The sequence below is a fragment of the Sander lucioperca genome, chromosome 5 (genome assembly GCF_008315115.2).
Source record: "Sander lucioperca isolate FBNREF2018 chromosome 5, SLUC_FBN_1.2, whole genome shotgun sequence".
Taxonomy (NCBI): Eukaryota; Metazoa; Chordata; class Actinopteri; order Perciformes; family Percidae; genus Sander; species Sander lucioperca.
Genome location: NC_050177.1, coordinates 26378887 through 26398673, shown reverse-complemented (window position 1 = coordinate 26398673; position 19787 = coordinate 26378887). Strand labels below are relative to the sequence as shown.

Sequence of the window (19787 nt, the reverse complement as noted above, 5' to 3'; positions counted from 1 at the left end):
CACTTGAAACTTATTCATTAAATTATTACCATCATTGTAGCAAGTGCAAGTTAAGTTCACTTGTACACCACATTTAAACACAGCTTAAGATGACCAAGTGCTATAAAAGAACTTTAAAATGAAATTAAAAAGTACAACACACACAAATATATTTGTCAACAATAACTGATATGGGAAGCACAGAATATATGCATGACAATAGATTGAAAAATTAATGGGCCAAAAAAGGCGAGTGTATAAAAACGTGTCTTTAGTCTTGCAAATTATACCAACCCTGCTTTACTACTGTTATTAACGAGCTAACGCTAGCTTGTCATGCTAGTCAAGCTGGATAACGAGTAAACACCACACCAGCACCAGAAGAGGGACATTACGTTCCTCACTTCAAAACGGAACAAAAGTAGGATTGTGTAGTGACTTTACCCTGCTGTTGAACTCCCTTCCTCCTCATCAAGGACTCCAACATGTTTACGTTTTAGGTGCTGAATCATCACCATGGTGCGCCCGTGCCATGCCATGTCGCTTTTGCTTATCTTGCAATTAACACGTTTTCAATTTATTTAGTGTGAAATGTTCCCACACCTTGGATGAGTTAGGTCGTACTGATTTCTCTGCCTCCACCATGTGTTTCAGAACAACGTTACGGGTCTCTCCGGTCTCTCTCCGTATTTCCTCTACCCCCGCTCTGCTCTTTTTTCTTTTCTTTCGCTCCGCGCTGCCCTGCGCTGTGCTCAACTCAATTTATTTTTTTTATCTTCGCGACTGAGTGGCATATTGATACAACAAATCGATAATGAAATTCGATCCAAGTCAGTTTTTTTCTATCGAAAGTACTCGCATATCTATAGCCATCAAGATTAACGTAAAAATTGGCCGGAATTCTCCTTTAAAGAGCTGATATACTAATAAAAGAGGGTCCACATTAAACAAAAATGACACCACTGTCACGATTCCAAAGGGAGTTTATTTATTGACTTTTTTCTAAACAACATTGAGCGGTGCCCTTTCTAGCATTGGATGTAAAATCCGTGTGGGCGAACTTCACGATCCGGGGCGCATCTCTCTGCATTTTCCAAATGTGAACATGTAGTAGGGAGCGAATTATGCACTACAGTTGCATATATCAATATCAAATCCTTTGTTACGAGAGTAGTGAAAGTAAGAGCGAGAAAGCAGCGTTAAGTGAGTGACATCAGTGAGTGTGTTGTCAAGCAAGTAGAGCGAGCGGTAGCAGTGTCCGACTGAGAAGCGTATGTGGCTGTGAAGAAAAAGCGAGAAAAAAAAGAGATCCCAAAGATGATGTAAAGTGAGTTAACGGTTAACAATAAACAAGAAGCGTCTCAAGACATGGTGGCTTCATCTTTTGTTAATACTGTCGGTGAAGTAAAGGGTGTTACCCCAAAAAAAAAAAAGAACATCAGCCCTGGATGGAATGTCTCCCCAGCTGCTTCCTAAGCATAGAGTCTTGAGTCAGACTCGAGTCCGAGTCCAGGACTCGAGTACTCCAGCACTGGTTACAGGAAACAGTTAATTGTTACACAAAGTCCTGGGCAGTTGGCGTTGTCGGTCGGTCGGTCGGACGGACAGAATTTAGAGAATTGTTTATTGTGATGAGGGATGAGGAGAAAAAGGGGAAAAGTTCTCTAGTGTTAACAATAACTAAAATCTGGAAAGAAACAAATATTCTGAGGTGCTGAGACCAAAAGATGTTTATAGTATATTTTACATAGCTGGAAAATGTTCTGCTATTTAATGCCTTAATAGAGTCAACTGATCTATGTTATTACCTTTCTTTGCTGCAGGGCCAGCCATCTTCTCTGGTGGCAGACCAGTTCCTCCATCTTTCCAGTACGGGTTTAGCTCCAATTTGTGCAAACCAGCCTGAGGGATCCACAAACACTTCAATCAGTGATGTATACTGCCAATAGCACAACAGGGGCACAAAAACACCACGCAGACAACAATAAGTACACACACACACACACAGCTGTCCGAGAGGGGACACCCTCTGTTGCCTTGGTAACCACACAGTTGGTAAAATGAGGACACTGACTGCAACAGTGTTTTCATATAGTGTGCACTCCACTTTATGCATCTCCCTCTCCCACAGACTCTCAGGTTATTTTGTGTCAGGATTCAAATAACAGATACATGTGAATCTGCCGATGGAGGACACCTTATGCATTAGAGGAACCACACACACACACACACACACACACACACACACACACACACACACACACACACACACACCTGTTCAATGGCTTCAGCCTTTGCCCTCTCTTCCTCTTTCAGTCGTTCTTTCTCGGCCCTCTTCTCTGATGTGGACGTGGTTCTCATTGCCAGAAAGTCAAAGGTCATCCATTCGTCTCTCTACGGGACAGACGCAGGCAGTGTGGGTGGTTACACAAAGAAACAGAAAGGTATACAGATTGAGTGGATAGTGCCGTGAGTGAGTAAGTTTGGAACTAAAGCAGATGAAGCAAATAACGTGTGTCTGTATGTCCAAAACGTCTTCATAACTCTAGATACAGTACTACCTCAAGACACTCTATGCTCTATTTAGATTCTTTATTCATCTCCACTGTGGAAAAGGGACTTTACTATTGTCTTGTATTAACTATTTGTTGTATTAAGAGAAACATCTTTAATGAAAATAAAACATTCAGTATACGTGAGACCAGGTAAGGAAGTTACCTCGATATTCTGTGCTGGGCTGCGGTTGCTCTCTGAAGGCTTGGACGCATCAGGAACCTGCCACGCTTTAGTAGCTTGTGTCTGAGTGTGAGCCTCAACCCACTCATCCCCTGAGCCCTGACACAGAGAGAGAGGGAGAGAGGGGGAAATGATGGTGAAGGAGTACAAGACATTATCATATCAGAACTAAAAGGATGGAAAATTAATAAATAAAATAATAGACAATAACAATAGAAGAAGAGGCCCAAAGCTGAATTAAAAAAATAAAAAAAATAAAAAAAACGCCATCCCTGTATAATAAAGATTTTGTTTTATCAAAGTCTTGAAACTTACCTCTGAGCTGTCAGAGCCATCTTCTGCTGTCTTTTTCTCCTTCTTGGCCTTCTTCTTTTTCTCCTTTTTCTTTTTGGATTTCTTCTCTTTCTTCTTCTTGCTCTTTACAGAGCCCTCCTGTAGATTCCATGAATTATGTTTTTTTTTTTTTTTTTTTCCATCAGTCCCGTTATTGTTATTTTACAAAGGTATGATTGTCTACACCAGAAGACATCATAGCTGTTGACATCACCATCAATATCTTCCTGTTTCTCCTCTGAATAACTACTTTAATATAAATCATAACGGCAGTGAAAGCGAACATAAATGTTTGATACAATTACACAATGTTGTCATGATGTAGAGCTACTGTATAATATTGCAGACCGGCAACATAGTCACTGTTGTTTTAAGGTACGGCACAGTTGTGACTTGGCATGCAATAACAATCTACAGCAATACAGTGATTAAGCAGCGCAAACACTTTGTATCTTACTTCCTCTATCTCCTGCAGTCTCTGGTTGATCTCAGGGAGCATCCAAGTATCCTCCCCTCTCTGCCTCTTCAGCTCCTTCCTCCTCTCGTCCTTCTCATACTGCTGCTTGGCCTGAATGACACAATGGAAACATGAGGGATTATTCAAAAGGAAAACAAGTACAACAGATCAAAGTAAGGGTACACTAACATCTGTATTTTCAGACAATGTTCATCTAAGCCGATTCTTTGGGTTGAAATTATTGATATTATTGATGAATAAAGTCCAAAAACAGTGACATTTTCCTCATTACTAAAGGAACTACACCGTCTTTGCATTGCCATGATACTGCTGTTGGGTTATGATTTGCAAATATTTAAGCATCTAACGACTTTTAAGCTGCACAAATATATCTTCTGGCTGCAACGGCAGTGACACTGATGTCATTATGAGCCAATTCCTCTTCAAATACAGCTAAATAAATTAGACCCAGCTTCACTGTGCAGATAATGTCATTAAAACCTATAGTGCTCATCTACAGAAAGCATCATTTGCCAGCATAATCTGCTCTGTGTATCATGCAAACACAGCTGCACAGTAAAAAGATGACGCACAACAAACACCTGTGTACATATGTGATTAGAGCAACGAGACGGTCCTAATCTTTACGCTGCCAACAGGACATAAAACCTCTACAAAACACAGCCACAGGTCTCCTATCAGCCCCAGCAGTGTTTGTCCTGTAATTTCCTGCCTGCAATTTACCAGTATCCGCATGTCCAGACACAAGAAGACAGGTTAATGTGAAGACACACAGGTACTGATAGCTTACTGAGAGATGGAAAAGACTCAAATATACCAATTTATATCACGGTTAAGGACAAATTCCGCTGAGCTCATTCGTTAACCAGCTGCTAGCCTGCTTAGCTTGTTAGCTTTCATTCAGACTAAACAGCTAACGTTGTGATTTAAACTGACACCAATGAACCTAACCTTCAGATTAGTTATAGGGTTGATCGCTACAAAGCTAATAGTTTATACCTTTTCTATCGCCTCTTGCCGTGCATGTCGTTTACTATTCTTTCTTTCTTCGATGTTGCTCGAACTCTCAAAACTGAGTCCGTGCGCCGCCATGACACTGTCGTCAATGTTTGTGTTGAGTGCCGTAAAGCGCTGCTGTTTACGTCAACCGTTCGTTTGTGGTACTTGCAGTGAAAACGACACATCCATGAGAAAGATAGCACCATAGAATTATACAGATTATTATTAATAAATCATGGTTAAGCCCCTTGTGATGTAAGACATTATATATAAATGTTCTATAATGGAGCCCAATAAAGTTTAGATTTCACTACTCGTTAATACCAGTAGACTTACCAATAGACTACTCTATTGACCGTACTAGTCCATTCAATTGGCCCATCTAGTACTTAATACCAGTGCAACAGGCTGCATTCACATATATAAAACTAGACTATTTACTACAAGGGTAGAAGACTATTTTCTGCCCATTAATACAGAACAACATTGGCATCTTGTTATGTGTGAACCTGCTGGAAACAACTATAAATCCAGTTTTAGTTTAGGATGTGCTTGCCCAGCCTGTAAATGTACCAGGTAAAATGTTTTCTACGTGGTAATATGGCCTATACTTATATGGCTATTAGGATATGGAAACATTATGCCTATCTGTGTCAAGTCTTTTTTTATTTATAGCCCAAAATCACAAATTAGCCTCAGAGGACATTGTAATTTGTAGAACACAAAACACCCTTTATTCTCAATTAGAACTCCACAAAAACTCATTTAACAGAGAAGAATCTCAGAAAGAGTAGTGGAAGATCTTCACAGATAGACAGACATGTAATAATAATAACATATCTTTATTTCAGACTCACAAGTAGGTCCATAGCAAGAAATATATAAAAGAATTATAAAAATATACATACATGCAAAATACAATACATCTGTCATTTTAAGAATTTGTGTGCAAGCTGTCATGCCAGTGTTTTCTGAGTTTACTGTAGATGAGAATAGAAAGCAGCTCTTTCTAGGACTGTTAGAGCCTCAATGATGCAATTTTCTGACTCATCCAAACAACATATAAATGAATAGGCCTACATTAATTGCCTCAATAGTGCCTCACATGTAGAAACACCAGCATATACAAACAATTGGCTGGCACTATGCCATCTGGGGACTGGAAGCAGCAGCCTCATTGCATCATTCTACATAGAGTCTGTGCAGACTACTTTTCCTGTAGCTCCACCAGAGATGAGCTGTATACATTGGAGTACAGAACGCTCTAAATAAGTTACATTTTACAGTTGCAGAACACATACTAAACTTGCGAAGCAATATGTTGGCCTGAGCGTATACAGCTTACAGCACTGTCTGTATATGTCTCTGCCATCGTTTAAATCATCAGTTATAAAATGACCAGGATATTTAATTTCCTTATATGATATGAGAGGATTATCACACAACTGGAAAACTGGGAAAATTAACCATTACACACACACACACAAAGAGAGAGCATGCTGTTTCACCTTAATAAATAAACCACTGTCAATAAAAGCCACCAAACCATCTCTTATCTCAGTCCCACAGTGTGTTTGTTTGTGTGGGTTCTGGAGGATTGAGGAGATTTACCGGGAGCTGCTGAACATTTAGCAACCTGCCACAGAGGGGCCACAACAAATAACTGCGCCACACTTCACCACAATCACCTCATTAACCTAATGTCTTTACAGCCGTCTGGTAAAACGTGTCTTGTTAATAGGATGTAGTGTTAACGTGTGCAAGTGTAAGAAAGATACTGTAGACTGAAGTCATACTTTAGTGTTCCATTATACCAGATCTAAATTGAAATACAGTATTGATTGATCATCTGCTGATCCAACACTAAATAAAGTGCTAAAATTCCATTCAAAACCAGTGTTTAAAGTTTAAATCTATATTCCCTTTTCTTTTCAGGAAACATACATATACTATGTTTGTCTATTCTTATGCAAAATGCATTTACAAGGACTGTGATGTAAAACCTATGATGAAGTACTGCACATTGTTATTACATGGATTGGACAATAATCTATAACTGTCAGACACGTTTTTAAAAAGAGAAAACAAATTATATAGTTCTGCTTCTTTAATGTGAACAAATCTCCCCACAGCCTGAAATGCCTTGTTACACATTTGCCCTTTAACTTGAAAAGGTCGGGCACACGCTGTTTACAGCTTAGTTACAGCAGATCAGACACAGAGGTCAAAGTGGTGAGACAACGATTACAGTTGGCAATCCACTGTACAGCGCATGCATGCCATGCAGAATGCACTCTGGAGAATGTTGAAGAGCCTTGGTTGTACCATTGGGTTACAGAGAACCAGAATATGTTTACAACCTCCTGTGCTTTTCAACATCCCCCTCAAACTACCTTCAGGTTTGTTTCGGTTAGCTGCATTCATTTTCAGCAAAAATGGACTACAGGACTGTTGAGATCATGTAAATGTTAACACTGGGAACGATGCAAGAAGTTAAAGCACAACAAAGGCAGGCATTTTGTGAAGTTATTACATTTATTTCATGACACTTGTCTGTTCACTTTCTGCATGTAAACAATTAAAGGACCCTTTAATGTAGTCTTTGTTTAGATTGCATTAACTCTCTTGTTCAAATGTGCATTTGTAGCTAAATTATTATAAATTGTGAGTGTGTCAGTTCATCTCCCCATATCCTTCTCTAATATAACACACCAGTTTCCCTGGTCATGGTAGCTGCTCTGCACATTGACTCCAGCCTCCTGACCACACAGCTGCTCCAGCTCCCCCTGCTGGAACACGTGGTAATAGCGGTGATAAACGGGCGCTGGGCTGCTCTCCGACTCCAACTTTAGAGTAGAACTGGAGGTCTGACTGGTGTCGCAACTTGGACTGGGTTTAGAGACATCACTGGTGTCAAGATGTGATCCAGAAGACATGTTGGAGTCAAAGCCTGGACTGGGATCAGGGTTACCGTCTAATTTGGCTATGGAACTCGAACTATAGGCTGAGCAAGTGTTACCTGAAGTCTTTTTGGACATCTCTTTCCTTTTATCCTTCTTCCCACCCTCTCCTGATTTTTCCTCCACTCGTTTTTTCCCCTCTTTCAGATGCCAGGGAACCAAAAGGTCCTGCGTGTTAAATGCTGTGCGGTTGGTGTGCACACTAAGTTTGCCATCAGTCACATCTTGAATGTTTTCTACAGGCCTGTAGTTGTCTTCTGAATGTCTGCTGCTATGGATACTCAATTTCTCGTGAGGTTCCTGGCTGCCTTCTGGTGTGTTTTCAGTGGCGCTGGGGTACTCAGGATGCACTTTGTTCTGGTCTTTGAGGTACTTGGACCTCTGCTGGTTGTACTCTTGTTCAAAAGCCCAAACGTAGATGAGTGCTCGACCTCCAGGCTTCAAAAGTCTCACTAGCTCCTTCACTGCTGCCAGCCGACGCTCCTACAACACACAAACTATTTATATGACCATTTCTATCACATACTGCTAAGTAACCCAATAAACTCATAAACTAACTCAGGGACCAGAAATTAGCTTTAATTTGTGTTTGCTTTGCTACAGCATCACAAGGCATGTGGTGGCTACGCAAATCACTCTAATAAAGGATTATAAACAATTGCTTGATTTAAGGCATAATACTAATAATACATTTTTATTTATAATAATAATTATTTCCCATCTTAAGAATAATACAACAATGACAATGTCAGTGTCACCAAATACAAATCAGTGACGTTCAGTGCCACACACTCCATCCCAACAGTTCCTGAACCATAAGAAAGTACAACTTTGAGAGCAGAGGGCTTTGTCCCAAATTTGGATCCATGTCCCAGGAGCTAAAACTTGAAAAAGCTTCCTGTAGTAGAGACCCTAAAAAGATTCCAGCGGTTCCTGCAGTCTAAAAAAAATACATTATGATGTTAAGTGATGAACAATTTAATGATGTGCTTGTTTTTTTTATGTGGGTTCACCTTTCAGAAACGTTGCTATATCGTTGTTGTTTTTTTTCATAGAAATGTACGCCAGTTTGTACCTGTGTGGAGAAGTGGTGTATGACAGCTATAGAGATGCAGGCATCACAGGAGGCTGTTCGCAGAGGGACACTGAGAGCATCAGATACAAACGCCTGGAAACCCCTCTGTGCACAGATTTGGACAAGAGCAATGCTACGGTCACAACCAACCTGAAAAGAAACACACACACACATGGGCATACACAATTATTCACAAACAGGAACACAAGGTACAGTAGAACAGTACACAAGGTCCAAACAAGAACATGTGTGGTGTGTCTTATTTTCAGTTGAATGTAGGGATGCATTTTTTTTGTGAGATGAGAAAAAGTCCAGAGACAGAATGGCAAATTAATGAACAAGGAATATGAGCAAAAGACATATGGATTACATACAGAGAATGAGGAAAAATGGATCGAAGTGAAAGAAAAACAGAGAAATGCAGTAAGTGGATAAAAGTATAAATCAGGGAAGTTGGAAAAAAAAAGTAAAAGGAAGAGGAGAAAGGAGGGAGGGGATTGGATGACAGTAATAATCATTCTTAACACAGTTTGTCTCACAGAGCAATTCAATCAAGCTTCTTATGAGCTCCTCCCAAAGAGACAGAGGTGATAAGAGACAGTGAGAAATACCACACACACACACACACACACACACACACACACACACACACACAATCTGTTACTCAAATGCAAACACACAAAGGTCGACCTTTTTCATTTTAATTGAAACCGGGAAGGTTAGCAGTGTTAATCTGCAACGGGAGAGAGAATGAGAAGAGAACAGGTGAAATATAGAGGACAAAAGGAAAATGCAGAGGGAATGAAACGAGAGGAGAAGAGAGAAAAATGGCAAGATTCAAATCAGTAATGATTCATCACGGTTACTGAGTCAGGATAAGCTGCTTACACGCACCTCCAAATCCCAAACATGAATATCCCAGTGTGGATACGTAAACAGAAAATTTAGGATATTGCCATGGAAACTGAGCTAATACAAACAATGACAACCAGTACACATCACAGCAAGAACACGGGCCTCAGCACTGAGGATATCATCCCTAGACTGTGTATTATTTAGCTCATTTTAAATGAGACATGATGTTTACACTTGAGACAACTTAAAAAGTGACTACAGATATTTCCCTTCATGTGAACATGACTTGCTGTAGAACCAAAGCATTAACCACATGGTAAATAAGTTAACAGCTGCTTCTTGCCCAAGGAAAGTGTAATGATGCAAACCGCAGAATTTTTTTATTTTTTTCCAGATCCATATCTTGCAATAGAGACTTTATTTAAAGGAATTGTTCACATATATGCCTTCTTTCTAAGAGTGAGAGGATACATTTAAATATGAATTTCATGTCTACATTTTAAGTAAAGCACTAGAGTGGGAGTTAGAAGTTAAAGTTTAGCCTTGCTTAGCATAAAGACTTAAAGAAAAAAAAGAGAAAACAGCCAGCCTGCCTCTCTCCAAATAGAGAAAATGCACCTACCAACACCTACAAAGCAGACTTATTTACTCTCCTATTATGTTGAAATAGTTCCAGCAGGTAACTCCCCTTAAAACCATAAATTGTTGTTTTATGTTTTTGTCTGTGTATGGATTACATAAAGAAGATACACAAAGTATACTAGTGACATCTAAAAAAGTTCTGATGGGTGTATTTTTTTCTCTTGGGAGTCGTATCGGTCTTCTCATCTAACCCTCGGAAAGAAACCAAATAAGGGGATTTCGAAAGCCTTACCAAAATATGTTTCAACGTGTGCATTAAAGCGTGGTTTACAACAAAGTCTAGCCTTATAGCCTTGACCAAGTAACAAATGATGTCTGGTGTTATGATGTCATCTCCATCTCTGTCCCCTTGTCCTCCTGTGAAGTAGCAGCAGAGGAGCTGTACCTCATTCTGCAGTTATGACATGTTTCTGTACATAAATGACTTTATGTGAGATTTTACAGTGGGGATAATCTAAGAAGCAGTAGCAATAAAAACAGAATGGAAAAGGAAATTTCCCCACAGGGATCACAGAAGTATCACAGAATTACAGACATCGTTGTAACACATGATGACACTCACTGCAATCACCTCTGGGTTGACACCCAGATATTTGCCATTTCCACAGCCCACATCAGCCAGCACGCTGCCAGGTGGGAGCGACGACAGGAAGTGGCAAACACGAGGCCATGGGGAGTGGCGAGTGCCGCTGAAGTGGGAGGCGATGGCGTCGTACACCCGGTGCACATACTCCTCCTCCAGAAGGGCTGCGTCGGCATGGCAACAGGGTAGTGAGGGAGGAGACGGCGGAGAGGGTGCTGAGGGAGCTACCTGACTGTCACAGGCAGAGGGGAAGGCTGAAAGGAGAGAGAGAGAGAGAGAGAGAGAGAAGAAAGAAGGGGTTGAATGGTGAGATAAATGTGTCCATCAGACTGTATATAATTATCAGGTGGTGATAAACAGGAGGGTTTTGAAGAGTTTTTGCCTTAAATTTTGGCTTCGGTTATCAAACACACTAGGGCTGGGTCAAAATAATTCATTCTCTGATTAAAATCTTCGTTTGAGCGAGTTGATATCGATTAGTACAATTCCAAAAGGAGTTCACGTCCCGGAAGAAGTTAAGGGGAAAATACAAGACTTTCACCCAGGGAAAAGGTGTTCGTGTCCCGAGAGTACTACTTAAGGGGAACTGTCGTCGCCACAGGATAGTCACCTTTTGTCGGCTAAACGCAACTGCAACGGCCGCTAAAATGACAGTAACCTCGCGGTGCCCTTAACCCGGCTCACAATCACCTTTTCTTGTCTAAATTTAACTGTAAAGACCAGAAGTATTCATTTTCTTTATTATTAATTTGTCACACAGAGGGCTTTTTTCATTGTTTACCATGTTATAGTTAAGATTAATTTTATTTATTAGTACAATGCACATTAATCAACATTTCTGTAAATGTGCCAGTGTTAGCCAGCCGGCTGAATAGTTGTTTTACAAAAATGTTCTTCAACATGGTCACTCTACTCACTGGCTGTAGTTTGCAGTTGCACTACGTTGTGTGGTCTGCTGTAGTTTGTCAGTGACTGTCATGTTAGTCCTGGTTAAAGCGTAACTCTCGCCAAAATGCAACCTAGGGTCTTTTTGTGAACGTACCCGAGTCAAACTTTTGTTTAAAAGCATATTTAGGACGGAAGCGCCACTTTTAAGATTTACCGTATTCTTGTTTTTCGGTCAAATGGCCTTTTGAATGGGAGTGCTAGGGGCACTTTTATGCTAGCCTCAAAATAGCTATTTTTAAAAAACTAAGAAGGCTCGACACAACATGAAACTTTGCTCGAAGTATTACCAGGGGCTCTACACCTTAACGAAAGCGTTGAGAACATTGTTTGTGTATCCAGAGTTTACTAAAAACAAGGTTTTGACCAACTCACCGTAGCTCTTGTTGTTTCCGGCCGCTACCACCTCGGCAGTCAAAACGAGTCGATATCAAAACAAGTAGCCACAGATTGAGTATATCCCTTGTGCACCGGTGTCGTTAAGGTGTAGAGCCCCTGGTCATACTTTGAGCAAAGTTTCATGTTGTGTCGAGCCTTCTTAGTGTTTTAAAAATAGCGATTTTGAGGCTAGCATAAAAGTGCCCCTAGCACTCCCATTCAAAAGGCCATTTGACCGAAAAACAAGAATACGGTAAATCTTAAAAGTGGCGTTTCCGTCCTAAATGATTTTAAACGAAAGTTTGACTCGGGTACATTCACAAAAAAAGACCCTAGTTTGCATTTTGGCGAGAGTTACGCTTTAAGTAAAAAGTACTTTAAACAAACTTTTTGGGGGTCAACTCTTAATGTAAACATTAACCTGGTGCATTATAGAAAATATCTCTGAGCATCTCTTTTATATCCAAGCAAAATTAGTATTGTTACTGAAACGTCCCTAACTGATATCAAATCAGAAATGTAATCGAAACTGGACCTGGTGAATCGGAATTGAATCAATTAGGGAAATCATTGGCGATACCCAGCCCTAAAACATACAATGTGCTTTATTATGACCTTGCAAGATTCTCACCACATCGGCAGGGTTCATGTCTAATCTTGCGGAAAGTGAAAGAAGTGCGGGTGCCCCTCTTGTACAAAGTGAGATTGCTGCGAGTCCCGAGGTCAGGCGTATGAGCAGGGGATTGTGGGTCGCAGACTGGCACCATGTCAAACTTTCGAGGAGTTATCCTGAGAGAAGATAAGAGACAGTTGTAGTAGTGGTCATCTTCAACAAACTGACAGCAGCTAATCTGTAAAGTTGGTGTGCTTTATGTGAACACCAACAGATGTGGATATGACCAAAACTTGAGCCTGTCACTGGTTTTAAAAAGTGATTAAAATGTGGTAAAATGTCCACAGACAGACTATTGTAACCCAGAGAGACATCATAAATTCAGTTTTTTTGTGCGACCCTTCAACGGAATAGAAGAAGAGGCCTGGCTGTCACTCCTCCATGAATCGACCTAAAGTTCATGTCGAGATAAACAGACTGCTAGCGGGGGGAGACCCATCCATCTGACACAGTTGAGCTCACCCATGTGTCCAGAGGTATCTGCTCTCTCCCTTCATCACCAGGAGGCTCCGTCCTGGCAACACCACAGCAACTACACGACCGTCGGGATGACGGAACTCCATCACCGTCTGCATTTAAAATAGGAAAATTATATGAACACTGAGGTAATCACTCACTCACGCACGCACATATACCGTTCCATGCATCGCTCCTTATTATTCTGTAGCTGCTACAGCCATGTAATTGTTTTTAATAATAATTTTTTTTTTTAAGATTATTTTTTGGGCATTTTATGCCTTTATTTCTGACAGGACAGCTTAGACCTGAAAGGGGAGAGAGAGAGGGAATGACATGCAGCAAAGGGCCACAGGAGTTGAATCCGTGGCCGCTGCGTCGAGGACTAAGCCTCTTTATATGGGTGTGTGCGCTCTACCAGGTGAGCTACCCAGGCACCCACCTTTTTTCCTTTTAGTCAACAGTTTTGAATGACGACACCCAGAGGAAAAAAATAATAAAAACACACACCGCTCGCTCTCTCACAAACAACGAGCAGAAGCTTCTCCACCCCAGCGTTGGTGTTTGATCCTGATGTTTCCTTACAGGGCATAACAGCATGAGCTCTGCTGGGAAATTACTTCTACACAATTTCAAACTGCATTCCTCCAACTTCTGACAGCAGGAAAATTGGATTTTGTGTGAGCGAGTGAGTGAGTGAGTGAGAGAGAGAAAGAGAGAGAGATATAAGTGTTTGCAATGTACATTGAACAACAGCAAATTATCTGATCTTCGCCTCAAACCACAACTCACACAACAGGCAGGACTGTGCTGTTCCCAACTGTGGAGTATTGGTTAATCAATGAAAGCGGTGGAATGTGACTAAATCGATGCTGACAGCTACGCTTTACTACAGGACTATTCATCATTCACACAACACACACACACACACAGTTATTTATTCTCTCTCTCTGCAAACACAAACAAGCTCAATAAACCTGCAAAGTGCAACACTGTTTCATATATGAAACTGCAGAGTCTACACGTGTCAATCAGTGATGTCTGAGTCAGTTTTGTAACTCTTTATCTTTGAAATAAATCAAGATTAATCGTATCAGGTGCCAGGCTAAAAGTGAAATGTTCTGATACTCGTAAGAATCGCAACTTGTTACATCAACTGATTAACAAAGAACTAACGGAACCACAGTGAGGATGAGACTGAGTCAAATTCTCCAATACATTGGGCTAAGCATGTGTACCAAGAGTTTTTTTGTGTGCATATTCTTGTTAACTTTTAGGTTGAATAAAGGTAAAAAAGAGCTTTACATTATGAGGACACAATGTTTAAACATATTTGTGCTCAATAAATCTTTATATTGATATTGTGTCTGCCTTTCTCCGTAAGCACCTGATATAATATGCCTATTGTACACTTTTTGTAGCTCAAAATCTTCCCTGAAGAGTTCTGACATAGAACACGTTTTGCACTACACAAAAACTGCTGTCTGTCAGTCTGTGTGTGTGACAGATGACAGCTGATTGCTAATACAGCCCCTGCTTTTTAGACAAGCAGTGACAGATGGGTGTTCATCCGCAGCAGAGACGAAACCAGCCTCCCAGTATCAGGTGACACCATCTGGTCACACCTGGAGTAGTCAAGGGCAAAGCAAAACCCACTTTTTTAAGAAGGAAAATCTGTATCTCTAATGTTCATTTATTATTCACAAAATGTCTCACCACCAGGGCGACAACTTTAAAAGAGTCATTGACAACATACTGTATCTATATAAAAAAAAAAAAAAAAATAGAATAGATATAATAAATAATAATAGAATACAAAAACAAATATTGTATATTTTTTTTATATTTGTTTTTGTATTCTATTCTATTATTATTTCATGTATATTGTATCCTATTATTTAATGTATATTCTGTATGTGTGCTGTGTGTCTGATATTTTGCTGCTGCAACACCGTAATTTCCCATTTTCTTTTGGGATCAATAAAAATCAATCAATCAATCAATCAATCAATCAATCAATCAATCTATCAATCTATCAACCAACTGAAGGCCAGAGTGAGATTGTGACAGTATACAGTATAAGTGTATCAGGGAGAGAGAAAAAAAAAATAGCTAGCAAGGTGATAAAATGTTCTCAGTAAGTTGCAAGGACACCAAACCCAAACATACTGTTGCACACACTCATCTCTACAAGTTGTTGTGCCCCCTGAGACACACAGGTCAGCGAAGTGAAGGTTAATTTCATTGATCGAAACCCGACGAAGAAAGGGGTTTTCTTTAGACCAACACTTTTCATCTTTATCTTAACTTTTTCTTTAGATGTGTAACTTTCGTTTGAATTATTGATGGATGCTGTGGTGAGAATTTATCTGGACACAATGGAGGAGGTTGTGGAAAACCCTTACCTTTGCCCCCAGGCTTAGTGACAGAATGGTGTCCTCAAAGGCAGAGTGAGTGTCCACGTGAGGAGGAATGCCTGAAAACATTATAACACATACATGCAGAATTAAAATAGTTGGACCAATCAAAATGCATCAAGGTTCTTTAAAATATGAAAGTGTTTAGTTTTAACTTGTGTGTTGGGTTTCTGATGGACACCATTGGACCTTTAGTGATGTGTGACACTGAAATCATTCTGACATTTAATAATACATTTGACTTCATGTGCTTGAGCATGAAAAACAAACATAACTAATAACTATTACTTATCTTATTTCTTATTATATTTCAGCCCTGAAAGGTTTGCTAGTACTGTAAATGTATAAACGTATATACATGTATGTATAAAAATGTAAAAAACTGTAAATATTAACAAACGACTCAAAGGAACCAAATACTTCCATCAGCCCTCATCGATGCATGTTGGAAAGGTTTTGCTGGCACCTTGTGGACTAAGTCGATACAATCTAAATGCGTGCCTATATTTTGTTAGAACATTCAACTGAGTGGTTTAAATAACCACAGGGTCTGGATACCCAATAAGACTACTTTCAGTTTCTCGATCTTTTACATCTCCACAGTGTTGCCGCAGTCTCTGCAATAAATAAACTACACCACATTAATTAAAAACATCTGTATTTGTATCTGTCTGTGGACCCCACAGCTCTCTGTAAGGCCCCCTTGACACGCCATGTCTCTTTTAAATCCCTGCAGCTTACCAGATAAAATGGTTTTGATTAGGTATTGACTAATTACGCCGAGAATTAGTTATTCCACCAAATATTAAATTCCTGAACCGCTCCGAGGTAAAAACATTGATATTTTTGGGATTTACGCATGGGTATAAACTATTTATTTTTTTAAATAACATTGCATATGTTCTGTATTTTTACTAGCGGCCATTTACTCCACATGTTGTCAGTCAGGTTTACATAGCCTTGATGACAACCTGGGAGCTTATCCAAGTTAGAGACACGACTGGAATAACTCACCCTGTCCAGACTCATACTGGTTGACAGTCAGCTGGTCTGGCATGATGTCAATGTGTTTGTTCTTTACACACTGCTCCAGAACTGGTAGACACTCCTGAGGAATACCTGGCCACACACACACACACACACACACACACACACACACACACACACACAATGTATTATCTAATGGTACACTGTCCAATACATGAGTTGTGGGTGAAATATAGTAATATGGAGATTTCGTTCGGTATTTTCTATGTAAAAAAATAGGTTTTAAAGCAGCCATATTATGCTCATTTTCAGGTTCATAATTGTATTTTAAGGTTGTACCAGAATAGGTTTACATGGTTTAATTTTCAAAAAACACCATATTTTTGTTGTACTGCAGTGCTCTCTCTCACTGCTGCAGATCCTCTTTTCACCTGGTCTCTGTTTTAGCTACAGAGTGAGACCTCTTTTCTTCTTCTTCTTCTGTACTATCTTTGATTGCACTGCACATGTGCAGTAGCTCAGATGTAGATCATGTCAGCTAGCTAGCTCCATAGACAGTAAAAGACAGGCTGTTTCTACAACTTCGGTCAGTTACAAGGCAGGATTAGCTGGGAGACTTCTAAATGAGGGCGCACATGGAAGTAGTTCTTTTGTAGATTATGGTGAACTTGTGTGTGTTGTAGCAGTGCTTTGCTATTGAGAACGAGGTAGCATGCTAGCGTTAGCATTAGCGTTAGCATGCTACGAGCTAATGGTTGCGGTTAGCCTGCTCGTTTCGGCTTGTGACGTCACAAGCCGTGCTGATTTTGAACAGCTCACCCAGAGACTGAAGGCAGGACACATTCAGAAACCGTATCTCACTCTAAACAGCATGGATGGATTTTTTTCAAAGTTTGTATGTGTGTGGAAGCACCAGAGACACAACATAACACCCCAAATCCCAGAAAAAGTGATTTTTTCATAATATGGGCGCTTTTTTTTTTTTTAAGAGCTTACCTGCAGCTAATGGCTTGTCCTTATCCACGTTGTTGTTATCGTAGCGAAATTCAAAGCCATAATGTTTGACTCTTCTATGCTTCAGAGCTTTTTGAGCTAAAAGGCATAAGAATGAAGTTAGCACATCAGGTTAGCAAAGAGGTTCAATTTCTTGTATTTCTTATATAAATTGTATAGAATAGTTTTGTACATTAAAACGATACATTATTCATGATTCATTAAGACTAGCATCTAATGTGTGTATTGGTGCCCAATTTTACATTTACTTAAATTCTTAAATTTAACTGTAAATGCGTGATTTGAAAGATGCATCACTGCCTGAAAAAACAAAAAACTTTTTTTAAAACAATTTTTTACCAATCAAGACTGCTAATTACTAATGGTAACACTGATGTTAGGCTCAATGTTAAAGACTTAGGTTTATGATCAGGTTCCTGGGTGACTACGAGGAGTTCAACACAACAACTTAAGCCAGACACAAACAGATAAAGCACATTATGCAGCCCCTCACCAGTTACATCCTCATTAGTAGACAACCAGTCAATGGCAGCTAGCAGCAGAGCCTCCTCTTCCAGAGACACAAAATTCTCCACCAAGACTAATCCCTCTGGCAAAGGAACAGATTCCTCCTTTTCACAAGTTACTGCAAAACAGAACATACAGTAAGGATTGTACTACTGGCTACAAAAAAAGATGTTTCTTATCAGATATGATTTCAGAGCATTAAGCACACAAAACAAAACAAATCAAATGGCTTCAGTTATCCAACTTACTGTTAAAATGTATGGTAAACAACGCTTCAAACGACTACAGCAGATCTTACAGTAATTTATGGTTGCATCTGAGGGTGTCAATGTTTAAGGCCAAGGTTTAGGTACCTGAGTCAACATAACTGAGGTAGAGTGTTACACTGTTCTCTCCACATTGAAGCTTTTTCCCATTGAGGTGGATGTGGGCTTTCCAAGCACTCTCTTCAGATCTGGAGAGACACAACGACAATAAGTAAGTGAGTTTTAAACTAAAATGAACGGCTTAACGACGTAAAATAACTTTCTGGTGTGATATAGGCCTAGTATTGTCCACACAGCACCTGTATGTGACAAAAGCATAGGGCTTGTGAGGATGCATGATTAGTGTCTCCAGCTCTCCCATCTCATTCAGCGCTGCAGACAGCTCCTCTCGACTAACGCCGTTCCCCAGGCCACCATTAGCCACCACCAAACTCTGAGGAAGAGACAGAGGTTAATTTTATACAGACCAGTTTAACAACAACACAATTGGAAAGATGGCATCCAAGACAGGCTGATCACTGTTTAAGAAATAACTGTATTGAATCCCACCCCTGCAGAATGAATAGCTTCCTCCCCCAGGCTGTCAGTCTACTGAACACCTCACAGTCATCCAACACTCAACAAACACCTTAGTCAACTAACACAATGTTTTATATTTTTTGTCTTTGTCTGCTTTTATGTTTTGTTGGTTTCCTACTCTGGTCCTGAAGACACGTTATTTCATGTTAACTTTATTTTTCACAGTTGAAAAGACAACTAAGCATAAACTGTAACCAGACTGTTATTTCCTAATAATAATGCCCTGCAGTCCAAGACACACGTACAAACTTTACAGTTCACTTCTCATTTCTTCATTTTTCATTCTTTTATGTACTATCTTCTTATGACATCTATATTCTGTTGTCTTTATATTTAAAGTAAGACGTAGGATACAATATACCAAAGTAAATTCATTGTGCAATATAACTGAACTTTATGAACTGATTAAGACTTGTGTTAGGAGACGCATTTTGTCACAAAACAATCATTTTAGGTTAGAAAACCGATCCCAGTTGTAAGATAGCAAATAACAAGTCGCCTAAAGCCTGAGCCATGAGCTGAAAATCAACTTTGAGCTGTATGTATTGCGGCTTATAACCGTAAATTAGTACATTTTAGAAGAAGTAAGCTAGAAAAAGGTACATTGGCTAGCTCTCTTCGCTGCCTGACAGCTGGCACTTCCTGTTTATAAATGTTTATTTTCTGTTACCTTGGTAGGCTGCGGCGCTGTACTAATGCCTTCATGTTTCAGCAAAGTGTGACTAGCTTTTAACTGTTTACGAAGAACTTTCTTGTCCTCTTTACTCCTCCTGACGGCTATCACGTTGTTTTTTACACTAGCATCCATGGTACGTCATTTTTATTTTGTCCGGGTGCAACAACCACCAAACACATGTTCCCGGCGATTCTCATCTCAGGAGAGCGGCCACAGCACCGTTTCTCCTTTTTGGGGCTCCTTTGAAAC

The 19787-nt window shown here is 39.9% G+C and overlaps 2 protein-coding genes across 4 annotated transcripts in view; both read right to left on the bottom strand.

The window, feature by feature from the left end:
• Positions 1-4662, bottom strand: part of cwf19l2 (CWF19 like cell cycle control factor 2) — a 28330-nt gene extending 23668 nt beyond the window's left edge. The window contains exons 1-6 of one of the 3 annotated variants that reach the window (XM_036001431.1): positions 4526-4662; positions 3506-3616; positions 3031-3147; positions 2698-2814; positions 2254-2373; positions 1788-1881 (exon numbers count right to left, since the gene is read on the bottom strand). In XM_036001431.1, coding sequence (XP_035857324.1) covers positions 1788-1881; positions 2254-2373; positions 2698-2814; positions 3031-3147; positions 3506-3616; positions 4526-4618 — 652 coding nt within the window. In that variant the 5' untranslated portion in view covers positions 4619-4662. The remainder of the gene's footprint in view (positions 1-1787; positions 1882-2253; positions 2374-2697; positions 2815-3030; positions 3148-3505; positions 3617-4525) is intronic. The other 2 variants (XM_031297243.2, XM_036001432.1) reach the window with 2 other exon arrangements.
• A 2375-nt stretch (positions 4663-7037) lies between these two features.
• alkbh8 (alkB homolog 8, tRNA methyltransferase) lies at positions 7038-19750 on the bottom strand. Its single transcript, XM_031297245.2, has 12 exons — positions 19533-19750; positions 18583-18716; positions 18371-18471; positions 18004-18135; positions 17493-17588; positions 16524-16628; positions 15498-15568; positions 13099-13205; positions 12595-12752; positions 10620-10894; positions 8561-8710; positions 7038-7968 (listed from the first exon to the last, which is right to left on the bottom strand). The coding sequence occupies exons 1-12, from the start codon at positions 19668-19670 to the stop codon at positions 7204-7206; spliced, it is 2232 nt and encodes a 743-aa protein (XP_031153105.1). The 5' UTR covers positions 19671-19750; the 3' UTR covers positions 7038-7203.
• Positions 19751-19787: the final 37 nt, after the last annotated feature.

Excerpts from the sequence above, each read along its gene's own strand:
- alkbh8 (XM_031297245.2), bottom strand. The coding sequence starts at position 19,670 with ATGGATGCTAGTGTAAAAAACAACGTGATAGCCGTCAGGAGGAGTAAA. Across the intron at positions 18,136-18,370 it reads CCTCAGTTATGTTGACTCAG|TAACTTGTGAAAAGGAGGAA; the intron begins GTACCTAAACCT and ends TCTGTTTTGCAG. Across the intron at positions 13,206-15,497 it reads CACTAAGCCTGGGGGCAAAG|ACGGTGATGGAGTTCCGTCA; the intron begins GTAAGGGTTTTC and ends TTTTAAATGCAG.